The sequence below is a fragment of the Schistocerca piceifrons genome, chromosome 1, assembly GCF_021461385.2.
Source record: "Schistocerca piceifrons isolate TAMUIC-IGC-003096 chromosome 1, iqSchPice1.1, whole genome shotgun sequence".
Taxonomy (NCBI): Eukaryota; Metazoa; Arthropoda; class Insecta; order Orthoptera; family Acrididae; genus Schistocerca; species Schistocerca piceifrons.
Window position 1 is genome coordinate 1238879566 of NC_060138.1, and position 12869 is coordinate 1238892434.

General features: G+C 39.2%; 1 protein-coding gene across 1 annotated transcript in view; it reads right to left on the bottom strand.

Annotated features, from left to right (window-relative positions):
* The window catches only part of LOC124782008 (zinc finger protein 37-like), a 148290-nt gene that overhangs the window by 13780 nt on the left and 121641 nt on the right, over positions 1-12869 (bottom strand). Inside the window, exons 12-13 of the mRNA XM_047253906.1 lie at positions 7494-7774; positions 2952-3168 (exon numbers count right to left, since the gene is read on the bottom strand). Coding sequence (XP_047109862.1) covers positions 2952-3168; positions 7494-7774 — 498 coding nt within the window. The remainder of the gene's footprint in view (positions 1-2951; positions 3169-7493; positions 7775-12869) is intronic.

Below are 12869 nucleotides of genomic sequence, written 5' to 3' on the forward strand. Positions count from 1 at the left end.
GTGGAGTAATAGTCACTGCTATGTCACCCAGTCTTCCACATACCAGAAGTTGGTTAGGTTAGATTGTTTTGGGGAAGAGACCAAACAGTGAGGTCATTGGTCTCATCAGATTAGGGAAGGACGGGGAGGGAAGTTGGCCATGCCCTTTCGAAGGAACCATCCCGGCATTTGCCTGGAGCGATTTGGGGAAATTACGGAAAACCTAAATCAGGTTGGTTGGACGCGGGATTGAACCATCGTTGTCCTGAATGAGAGTCCAGTGTGCTAACCACTGCACCACCATGCCAGAAATGCTCGGGACTGCACAACAGAGGAGACTTTAATTGAGAGCAACACATTCTACTTGTTTTCCAATGCATCTACTTCTGCAAACTTATTTTTACCTGTTCCGTGAATAATAATGACTTGGTCATTGCAAAATTATCTCCATCTGTTCCAGTACACAGAAGACATTGAATAAATTGTTTTATTGTCGGTCTTAAGGTTTGTCCATCTCCCATTTGTGTAGCCAGGGTAGGGAAAGCAGTTGATTTGTTAACTGTCCATTGTCTATGCATATCAGTTGAGACAGCCAAATCAGTAAGGCCATTATACTGATGTAGTCTGATGTGTTTAATGTGTGAAACTTATGATGTCACCTACTCCAAATAAGGACTTTCCCCACATACGCCACTCAGCCACAGCAAGGGTGATCTGGCACGATGGCTGTTGCCAAGAGTCCTGGTGCCTGAAGATGATTGGCATCTACTCCTTGGCATGCATGTGGAGTTAGCAGCTGAGGCATCACAAGTGTGATCCCTATGTTGTCTGGGGGTTCTACTGAAAGGATATAAAACACCACCACCATGTCGGACTGATTACAGTATTGACTTTTAGGTGCATAAATGAACCTCCATAGTTACACTGGGTGATTCAAAAAGAAAAACAGATTTATTACACACAAACTATAAAAGATAGATACACATTGTGCATGTCACTGGATAGAGGAAGGTTCAAAGTTTTGATACAGCTGCACTGTTTATTTTCTGTAGCAACATAGTGACTATACATCACAAGAGAAATCATTTTGTGTATTGAAATTTGCATGAAGTTAATCCATTAAAGTGCGAAGTGCATTCAGTCATCGATTCAGCAAGAACTGGCATACAAAATTCTTGGAAGTTAGTTGCATTTGCAAAGTGAAGAGCATCGGTTGACCACACAAGTCTGATGAAAATTTTGAACGTATCTGAGATGCATTCACACAGAGTCCTCAGAAGTTCACAAGATAAGTGGGCCAGGGACTTCAACTTCCTCAAACAATGGTGTGGTTGTTCTGCATAAGAAGCATTTACAAATTGAAGTTACTGTAGCAATTATATTGCGGTGATCATTACGGATGGTAAAAATTTTGCAATTCATTTTTCCAGGATACGGCACAGGATACTTTTTCCGAAGGACTCATCTTTTTGGACACACTGATGTTTCATCTATTGGGCACAGTAAACCCACCAAATTATGGACCCATCATTTTTTGCAGATGAAACTGTGACAGGAATGTCTTACCTGGACTTGTTGCAAAATTGATCATTTCCTCAACTTCATGAAGATTCCAATGATTTCATTTTTATGCATGATGGCACCCCACCGTACTTTCACTCCAAGGTGCAGCATTACGCTAAGAACACCGTCACACAAATTTGGATTGCAAAGGGTGGACACAACAAGACCTTGTTCATTGCTGTTGGACTCCCAGGTCACATAATCTAACATCTTGCAATTTTTTCTGTGGGAGTAGATAAACAGTCTTTGTTCCATCTATGGCAGCTAAATTTCAAGAGCTGAGAAATCTAATGGCTGAAGTTGTCTAATCAATAAACAGGGATGTGTTGATTCTTGACTTGTGTGCAGAATGAAATAGACTACAGTTCTAATGTTTCTTGAGCAATACTTGGCACTCATGTTGAGCGTTTGGTGCAGTGAGTGTGAACTTAAAACTATGAACCTTCCTCTATCCAGTAACATGCACAATGTGTTTCTATCTTTCATTGTTTGTCTGTAATCAACAACTGAAACCTCTCATTTCTCTTTTAATCACCCTGTAGTGTGCAGAGGATCTTTAATGCTATACACAGTTGGTGCTATTTAAGGTGTCCTTTCCCCGTCAGTCCACACTTAAAAAAAAAATTACTTTAACTGAAAAACTGATTTAGAGTAAATAGATAAAGATGTAAAAGAAACAAATCTAGACACACAGCTGGGCCAGCATCCAAGACTACCTCCATGGGAAGAAAAGCACAGAAGCAAGCATAGTTGGAGATGGGGGATCGCAGATACGAAAGGAAGTAGATGCCACAATAGCTTGGGGGCCTGCGCTCACCACAAATCAAAGACTGTCACCATGGGAAGGAAAGTAAGAGAAGCAAGGATACTCGGTAATGCGGATTGCAGCACAAGAAAGGAAGTAGGTGCTGCAACAGATTGCAGCCTCATGCTCACCGCACATGTGCTCACGAAGTGTCATGTACCTGCTGCATGGACTGGACTGTTAAGCACTGGTACTTTGGAAGATAGGCCTAACCTTTTTGAATGTCACTGATGCTTCCTGACGATGCAGTGGATGATTTTTGTTACATTTTCTTTTTAATGCCATGTTTAACACCAGAACAGCATTAAGATAATGACCACAAATTGTTGAAATGAAGTGGAAAAGAAGGAGGCAGTGTATGGAAATAAATAAGCAATGCCTGGAAGTACAATAATAAAGTAAAAATAGAAACTGAAAATAAATGCAGTGCTACACAACAAATGAACCCTAGGAAAAAGAGCCTACAAAGGTGAGACCTCTACATCACTGAATAGTGATCAAAAATGAAACACTGTTGAACGTCAGTGACATCTATTACACTTCATTATCAAAACAATATGGTAGCAATACAAACAGTAATTTACATTGCCTGTAACACACTTACCGCATTGTTCACAAGTATGTAAATGTTTGCTGTGGGTTCCTACATGTTTTCGGAGACTGACAATGCGACGGAAGGCTGCACCACACCATTTGCAGCAGTAACACTTATCTGTGGACTTTGAACTCTTCTGATTAGGTGCAAGTGATGTATCATATGACATCTTGGATTCTGAATAAGCTGTTAACTTCTCACCCGTATGCTTCCACATGTGGCGCTCCTACAAGAGAGAGAAGAAAGACTGTAAGAAACGCAATCAAATTAAGTGAACATGAAGATTAATTCAAGCCCTATGTACGAGGGTTGAATGAAAAGTAATGCCTCCATCTTCGTTAATTGGGTTTGGATGAGAATATTTTAATAAATCAAATGCAGAAATAATCGTTAGCATGTGATCTTTAATTACCAATATTCACTTTTCCACATAATCAACAGCCAATTGAATACATTTCTGCAAACGATGAACAAATTTCCTGAAGCCGTCATGGAAGAAGTTGAAACTCTGTTTCTGCAACCACAGTCTCTCAGTTCTCTCAACGTCTTCATCAGAAGCAAAATGATATCCCATGATTGAATGGAGAAAGGCGTCACCTTCATTCTCATAATGCGACGGGAGTTCCTGCCAAATTTCAAGTCTGTGCACTTTCATTTCAGGAGTCAGCATCTGGAGTACCCATCGTGCACAGATTTTCAGATAGCCAAGCAAAGGAATAATTTGACCCACACGTTCTTGTGAAACGCCTATTTTGTTTGCAATTTCTCTGAGTGATATGACGATCATCCTGAATCAATCTGTCAACATTTTGCTTGTGAAACTCAGTGGTTGTCACGCAGGTCAGATGTTCCCGCCTCAACATCTTTTAACTTACTCGCCCACCGACAAACAGTAATCACATCAAAACAATCACCATAAACTGCTTTCATTCTCTGATGAATCTCCTTTGGGGTGACACCTTCTGCTGTCAAAAATTCAATGACTGCACGTTGCTGAAATTGCATTGACTGACCGTCTGCACAGGGTTCCATACTTTACACTGTTACAACGCAACCATTCAATGCTAAGGTTTCCCGCCAACTGGAGCTGTAGAGAAGAGGCTACAGAACAAGTTAGTACCTGCCACATACCAATGCTGCCAACTGTTAAAGAGTTACAAAGGTGGAGGCATTACTTTTCAATCAACCCTCGTATGTTAATGTCCATCGTGTCTAATATCTGCTCTCTCTAAAATCAAAATGATATTTCTTAAGGGTAGTTGATTTTTGATTGTAGGCACAATGTACCATATTATGAAGCTTTTCAATGTATCAGAGTATGTCTTCTTTAGAGATTTAGATACTATTGGTAAAACTGAGATAGTGTGTCTCTGCCTCTACCAAAGAGGCTTGTTAAAATGTTAATTGTATATCCACTTAGTGTTACTCTAAGACCTGCATGGTACAGAGCATCCAGTTACAAACAAAAAATAATTGAAGTAGTAATCCTTATATTCAAGCATTCCACTAAATATTTAACTACTTAAGTAAAGAAAGACAATTCCTGCTGTGAGTTAAGCACAATGAAAAAATGAAATGAAATGAGCGTATGGCATCGTTGGCCAGGAGGCCCCATCCGGGGAAGTTTGGCCGCCAAGTGCAAATCTTATTTCAGTCTTCGCCACATTGGGCACCGGTATTGGATTAAACCACTTACCAGGTGTTCCGGTATGAAATGAGCACCCCCCCCCCCCCCTCCCCGCCTTTTTGTGAAAATGAAACACTAATTTTGAATCGAAAAGTAAAAACATTATATTCAAAGTGCTGACCATTGCTTTAGATACATTTTGACCACCTTTCTGGCAATTTGTGGACACCACGCCAATAGAAATGTTCGTATTTTGAAGCAAACCAATTAGACACCCAATTTTCGACTTCTTTGTAGGAATCGAAGTGTTCCTCAGCCAATGTGGTCCAACTGATGAAAACAAATGGTAGTCAGAAGAGGCCAAGTCTGGTGAATACGGCGGGTGGGGTAGCAGCTCCCAGCCAAGTGTTTTGATTGTATCCTGAACCAGTTTTGCTTTGTGTGCAGGTGCATTGTCGTGTAAAAAAATTACTTTGCCATGTCTTCTGGCCCATTCTGGTCTTTTTTCGATCAATGCATAGTTCAAATTGATCATTTGTTGTCTGTAGCGATTAGTATTCACAGTTTCACCGGGTTATAGAAGCTCATGATACACAACACCTTTCTGATCCCACCAAACACAGAGCATTGTCTTCTTGCCGAATCGATCTGGTTTTGCAGTTGATGTTGATGGTTGTCCCGGATTAACCCATGATTTTTCCCGTTTAGGATTCTTAAAATAAATCCATTTTTCATCGCTAGTAACAATTTCTTTCACGTCTTTGAAGCAAAATTTGACAAATGGTTTTTCGGTTTTCCATCTGTCTTTCATTCAATTTATGTGGCACCCATTTTCCACACTTTTGGATCTTTCCCATAGCTTTCAAACGGTCAGAAATTGTTTGTTGTGCAACATTTAGCATTGCTGTCATTTGCTTCTGACTCAAAGTATCTTCTTCATCCAATATTGCTTGCAATTCGACGTCTTCGAACTTTTTTGGTGGTCTTCCACGTTCTTCATTTCTTACATCAAAATCATTATTTCTGAACCGTTGAAACCATCTTTTGCATGTTGCTTCTGATAGAGCATGATCACCATATGCCTTGACAAGCATTCGATGCAATTCTGCAGCACTTTTTTTCAAATGAAAACAAAAAATTAATGCTTTCCGCAAATCATCACTTTCTGGTACAAAATTCGACATTGTTAACATGATGAAAACATATGATGATGTTTGTTCCACGACTTTATGTATACTAAATATCTTTGACAGTGTCATACCAACCAAACAAAAAAAAACTAAGGCTCGTTCACAACAAATGTTCCCTATCGACAAATTTGTATCTTAACGCTCATTTCATACTGGTACACCTGGTAAAGGTATACAGCAGTTGGCTACATGGAGTACGCTATGCTGGAGCTGCATAACATAAAATGTTATAGACAGTTCTTGTAGAATGTAAATTCTTTTGTCTTGAAGGAGACCATTCACAAAAAAGCAGAGGTGTTGAGATATCGATAGGCATGCATTCACAAAAGAAATGAAACTTGCTAGCTTTCGCAATTCCTGACCTGAAACAAGGAATACTCTACCTAAGATCCTTCCCACCCCTACTAAAGTGGTAATCTGTTATGCACCCAACCACTACAACTCCTAGTCCATCCCCATACCACTCCCATTCCCAATCCCCTGCCACAGGGATCATATTGCTGTGGCAGACAAAGGTGCAAGACCTGTCCAATCCACCCACTCAGCACCTCCTACTCCAGTCCTGTCATAGGCTTCTCCTACCTCACTGGAGGCCGGACAGTCTATGAAAGCAGCAAAGCATAAGCCAATTCTGCTGCAAAAACGGCACAGCTATTTATGTTGGTACAACTACCAACCAGCTACCCAACAAGATGAACAGCCACTGCCAAGTTGTTGCCGAGAACAATGTTGACTAGCTGATGGCACAAGATTCAGAACAACATGCTCAATCTCAATGGCTGCTTCACAATCCAGACAGTCTGGATCCTTCCCTCCACCACTAGCTTCTGTTGACTACACAGATGGGAGTTGTCCTTACAACACATCCTCTGCTCCTATAATCATCCTGGCCTCAATCTCAGGCAACTCACTGTCCTCGCACCCTCCATCTAACAGTTTCCCCTCTTCCTCTGTCCTGTCACCTCCTCCTAATTCGTGTCCCCACATCGCCTTCACAATGCATGGCTCCCCAACGGCCCCTACAATCACACCTAGCCTAAACAGCTGCCACCTATTCCTCTTGCTTTCTTAGCCAACAAACTGACTGCCTTACTGTGAGCTGCTAGTCACCCACTCCCAAGCCCTTTCCCTCTGCCCATTTCACTCGACACTATCCACACCACAGCCAGGCCGCCTGCCGAGAAACAAAGCACTGGCACTGTTAGTCCAACTGCTGCCATGTAGGGGCAGAGGCATGAGTGCGTCTCTCTCTCTCTCTCTCTCTCTCTCTCTCTCTCTCTCTCTCTCTCTATCTATCTATCTATCTCCCCTCCTGCCTCTCTTTTCACCACTCCTGCTAATCAAAGGATAATTCCGAAAGCTAGCAAGTTTTCTTTCTTTTGAATGTGACTACTGACAACTCCACACTTCTGCTATTCCATCAGTGGTCTCATTTAATCCAAATGTAACACTACATAACTTATTTGTGTGTAAAAGTGTATATAAACACACAATTCCGGAACAAGGACATGCTCTGCTGCAGCATGACAGGCAGCTACAACATTAAAGATGCAGACAATAAATATGTAACTGTATTAAGTGAACTGAAGATTGTCTCTCATCATAAAGTTACAAAAATGGTTGCTTGCCATTTTTTTTCTTTCTTTCTTTCTTTTTTCCTTCTTCATGTGGCAAATACTACTTTACACCACACCAAATGTTACTCATTAGATGACTGATGCAACTCTCACATACCAAGTCCATACGCTGTGAATACAGCTTTCCACAATCTTCACACTGGAAAGGTCCCATATCTTGCTTATTTAGGTAAGCTTCAATAGCTTTCCTCCCAGATTCTTCTATGTCAGATGTCTCTATACATTTATCTTCTGTGTTGCTATTAACTACTGACTGCTCTGGTACTGGAAGCACAGTGGTGCAAGACACATCTTGCTCTGTCCTCTCACAAATCTGAACTGACTTTTCTGGATTACTGCATTCAACAGTGTCTTCATTACTTACAACCACAGAAGAAGCTGAAAATATAACATGAAATGGTAATTTTTGTACAAAAAATAGGGGAATAACTGTATCTCTTAGTTCCATACATATAAAAATGTGATTTTAATTATTACGAATTCAAAATAAAAATAATTAAAAAGTGGATACTGAACAGGCAGAATTTAGCCCCCTTACAGATGGTCCCATATAAGGATCAGTGCTTCAACACAGAGTGCATTCAAAAATAAACTTACCTAAAACTTCAACAAACGTATACTCACAACAAAACTGTTTTTGAAACTGGAAGTAAATTAGTTAGTTTCATGTACCATATGCTGTTTGCACAGTTTCTATTGAAATGATGTGGAAAGAGTCAGCTGACATACTATGCATACATAATTTGTTTGTATGTAAGTGCTACTTTTAGATTATTAAACAGGAAACAGTACATTTGCTTAAATTTAATAAATATCAACATATTAGTTTTTGTTATGAGCCGAGTTACAAATGAAACAGATTTAACAATAAAGCAAACATATTTTACTGTTGTACTACACATATTATCAGTGTTTAATATTCACCTACTTAATGTAAGGAGTTATCCAGAAGAAATTATTTAATTATTTCAGATTAGATTTACAATTTGCTTTGCTACCTGCCAGACATTTTACATTCTTGGAAAAAGATATTTAGCGACACAGATAGCTGTACCGTAGCGACGGGACAATCACAATGGAGGAGTAAGTTGAGAAGTCAGACAAAAGTGTGGTTCCTGAAGAGTGGCAGCAGCCGTTTCAGTAGTTTTAGAGGTTGGCGTGTGAACGATTGACTGATCTGGCCTTGTAACATCAACCAACACAGCCTTGCTGTGCTGGTACTGCTAATGCCTGAAAACAAGGAGAAACTATAGCTGTAAATTTTCCTGGAAGCATGCAGTTCTACTGACTGGATGAATGAGATGGCATCCTCTTGGCTGAATTACTCCCGAGGTAAAATAGTCCCCCATTCAGATCTCCAGGCAGAGACTATTCAGAATGAAGTCATCAGGAGAAACAAAACCAGAGTTCTAAGGGTCAGGGTGTGGAATGTTAGATCTCCTTACCAGGCAGGTAGCCTATAAAATTTAAAAATGGAAGTGGATACATTGAAGTCAGATATAGTAGGAATTTGTGAATTTCAGTGGCAAGAGGAACAGGACTTCTGGTCAAGTGAATAGTGTTATAAATACAAAACCAAACTGATGAGAAAAAAGAAAGTATAGAGACTGTTAAGAAAGACAAAAATTTAATTGTGATAGGACTGAAACTTGACAGTGGGAGGAAGATATGTGAAAGCAGGAGGTAAATAGGGACTGAGGGAAAGAAATGAACGAGGAAGCCACCTGGTACAAATCTGCGCAGAGTATAATTTAATCCTTGCTAACATTTAGTTTAAGAATCATGAAAGATGGTTGTATGTGAGGAAGAAACATGGAGACACTGGAAGTTTTCAGATTAATTTTATATAATGATGACAAAGAGTTCGGAACCAGATTTTGAATTACAAGACAGCCCTGCACCAAGTGAGAAGCAACAGTTTTTTGTGTACTCGCAACAATAAGTAAGTTTGATTATAATATCAGTTAGTTCAGTACAGATCATTTAATAAATACGTGTGTTAACGTATGTCATAAATCCCTGGACGTCGTGAGTTCCATCGTTTCACTAGTGCTTCAATCAAAGAGTTGATAGTAAATGTATCTGTTTATGGCAGTATATGACATTATCGTTTATTTGGAGAGATGCATATGGGGCCTGAAGATGGCATAGCGAAATGCTGAAACTGGTAGTCTTCAAAATAAAATAACATCTTAGTTACATAGCTGTTGGAGAATTTCATTGATACTGACAATTACTTAACCAGCAGATGTCCCCTTTCCTTGATGGATAAACAGATATCTGTAGTTTAACTGACTTAGTCTGACTAAAGTATTATATTTATCATAGTGAAAAGTGCCTGACTTGCCATAGAACTGTTAGGTCTGGATTTTGGTGTGGGTGCAGTAGTTTTTAACATGTGAACAACTGCAGTGGCATGGGAATTGGGGACATAAATGAGGCTCTTCAGTGGTTTTGTAGGATATGTAGCACAGATAAGAAGAAAGTGGAGCAGGAGGGGAGAGCTGCCACCCTTCAGGCTGAATCAGAGAAAGCTAGGGAAGATCTGAACACAATGTGGAGGGAGAAAGTACAGAAAGGTGGGAAGTGGCAACAGGCAATAGAAGGAACAGGTTTAGAGCTACATCTGATGGGTGAAAGTGCAAAATAAGTCTGACCTGCTGCTTCAGTTAGAAACTCATGGGCCTCAAGCAGATGTAAGTGTAGACAGGGCACAACAAACTTTCAGTAGCAGATTGAAGAGTAAGAATGTAGCGGCAGTCAAAAAGAAGAAAGGCACATGGGCCAACTTTTGCAGGATGAACTAGGATCTGTGTTTTTTTTTTAATACCAGGTCACAAAGTTTTTAAACCTAGTGCTGGTCTGGAGCAGGAGACAGCAAAGACTTCACAAGGAAGACACTTTGTTTATGGTGGGTGGACCAGGTAATAACAATGACAAAGATCTTGGTTACATTACATGAGTGTGATCTGGCAGAGACTTCATCAGTATTGAGACATACCAATGTTGGGTTTGTATCAGCTCTCGGGCACCATGACTGACCTTATTTGAGCTCTTCAGTCATGAGAATTAATGTGGAGTTGGAAAGGCTGCTTGTGTCAGGTGTTGGGTCACATACTGGCATCGTTCCTGTTGATTTTCTTCATAGGTGGGATTATAGTAGGCATGGACTTTATCTCAACAGCAAAAGGTAAGGCTTAACTGGCTGAGATAATAGCAGGGGATGTAAGGGGGCAGAGGCACTGTCATGAGTGATAAAATACCATTGGCTACAGGGTTCAGAAAAGCACCTTTTTCAGGGTATGAAGGACAGAAAGACTTTAGTTTTAAGAGAGGTTAAGACTGAAACAAACTGTCAGTTTGAGGAAGAAGTCAAGCAACATAATTCTGGCACACTGTACAAACTGCTGTTGGTTAAAAATTTTCATTAATCAGCAAAAATGTTTTTTTTCCCATTAAATTTTAATTCAGTCAATGGGGGATGTCAGCTATCTTTATTGCAGCAAAATATTCAAGGACTAAAAAGGAAAATCAATGAACTATCTACACTGATGAATTAGTCATCAAATCCAGTTGACACAATTTGCCCCTCTGAAAATCATGTGACCACTGGTATAGATGTTTTAAGTGTTACAGAATTTACGGTAGCACCTCACTTTTGTAGAGCAGAAATGGAGGAAGGATGATTTGCCACATTCATCAGGAATTGTCAAATTTATGAACATAAATATTCATAAATTTTGCCTAGGGCAACACATGAAAGCATATGCAACAGAAATAGAATTTCATAATAATGGTTCATAATAATAAGTGTATAATGAGCACCTGCAGGTAATTGTAATCTGTTCATAAATCACCTTGAAGCTCTACTGAACTATTTAACAACAAAAAACAAAGAAATAGTGCTTCCTGGTGACTTTACTGTTCAGTTTCTTAAAAACTCTCCCAGCAAGACTATTGGAGACAGTAACACTACCATTCAACTTATTTCCTACCATAAACTTCCCAACTAGGATAGCTATTTGCTCACAAACAGTCACTGTTACCATCTTTATAGAAAGGTCTAATGAACAAAATTGTATAACAAAACAATTAGTCAGTGGCCTCTCATACCATGACATGCAGTTCCTTTTGTTACGTGCCAATACTGAACAGTATATATAATCTATTAAATCTGAATTCAAGAGGCTGCTCAGTAAGCCAAAAATTGATTATTTTATGACACACCTCAAAGGAGTGCACTGGAGTGATGTATACAGCACTCACGTCATGAATGAAAAATACAAGACTTTTATTAATGAAGTACTTATCTTATTTGAATGATGTTTTCTCCAAAAACTAAGCCAGATTAGACTGAACATTCCAAAGAAACCATTGATTAGGGTCAAGGAATAAAAGTATCATGTAAAACGAAAAGGAAAATGTATCTGTCGGTAAGAAACAGATCTGATGTTGATGCTAATGCACATTACAAGACACACTGCAAAATATTAAAGTATGTAATATGGTCGTCAAAGCAAATACATTACAAGAAAAGGTTATTCACATCAGATAACAAAATAAAGACAATATGGGATATAGTGAAGGAGGAGACTCTTAGAACCAGACATGAAGAAGGGCAAATAGCATTACGAGTAAATGATACATTGGTAACATGTAAGCAGTGTTGCAAAACCTTTTAATAAGCATTTCAAATCTTTTACTGAAAAGATGGGATGCTCAAACCAGACAGTACACGCAACTTCACTAACGTAATATGACTCTCACTACCCAAGCAGAAGTAATGTCCATAATAAAATCTTTAAAATCAAAAAATTCTGAGTGGGTATGATAAAACATCAACAAAGTTAATTAAAGAGTATGCTTCAGCGTTTAGTAACATACTAAGCTATCTGCGTAACCAGTTGTTTATCAGTGGACCATTTCCTGAGTGGCTGAAATACTGAAACATGCTGAAGTTAAGCCTTTGCTTAAGAAAGGAGTAACGAAATACCATCCAGTTTCTCTTTTTCCAGCAGTCTAAAATAATTTACAAAAGGTAATTCACAGTCAGCTTCTTAACCATTTGACAACAAATAATATATTGCCTAAGTCTCAGTCTCAGTCTAAAGGGTTCCGATACTGAGAAGGCTACCTACACATACAGTGAAAATTTACCTAATTCATTTGACAATAAATTAGAGGCCACTGGTATAATTTCTGATCTGTCAAAGGCATCTGCCTGTGTAAATCACAGTATACTATAGTGTAACAAGAAATGTTGCAAAATGATTCAATTCCTGTACCTCTGGCAGGAAACAAAAGGTGTGATTAGAAAAGAGACTTGAATTATCTGTCACTCTTTATCCAACTGTAAACTAATTACATGTGGCACCCCACATGGTTCTATCTTAGGGCCATTGCCTTTTCTTGTGTATATAAATGACCTTTCATCAGGAACTTTACCCGATGCCAAGTTTGTTATACTTGCAGA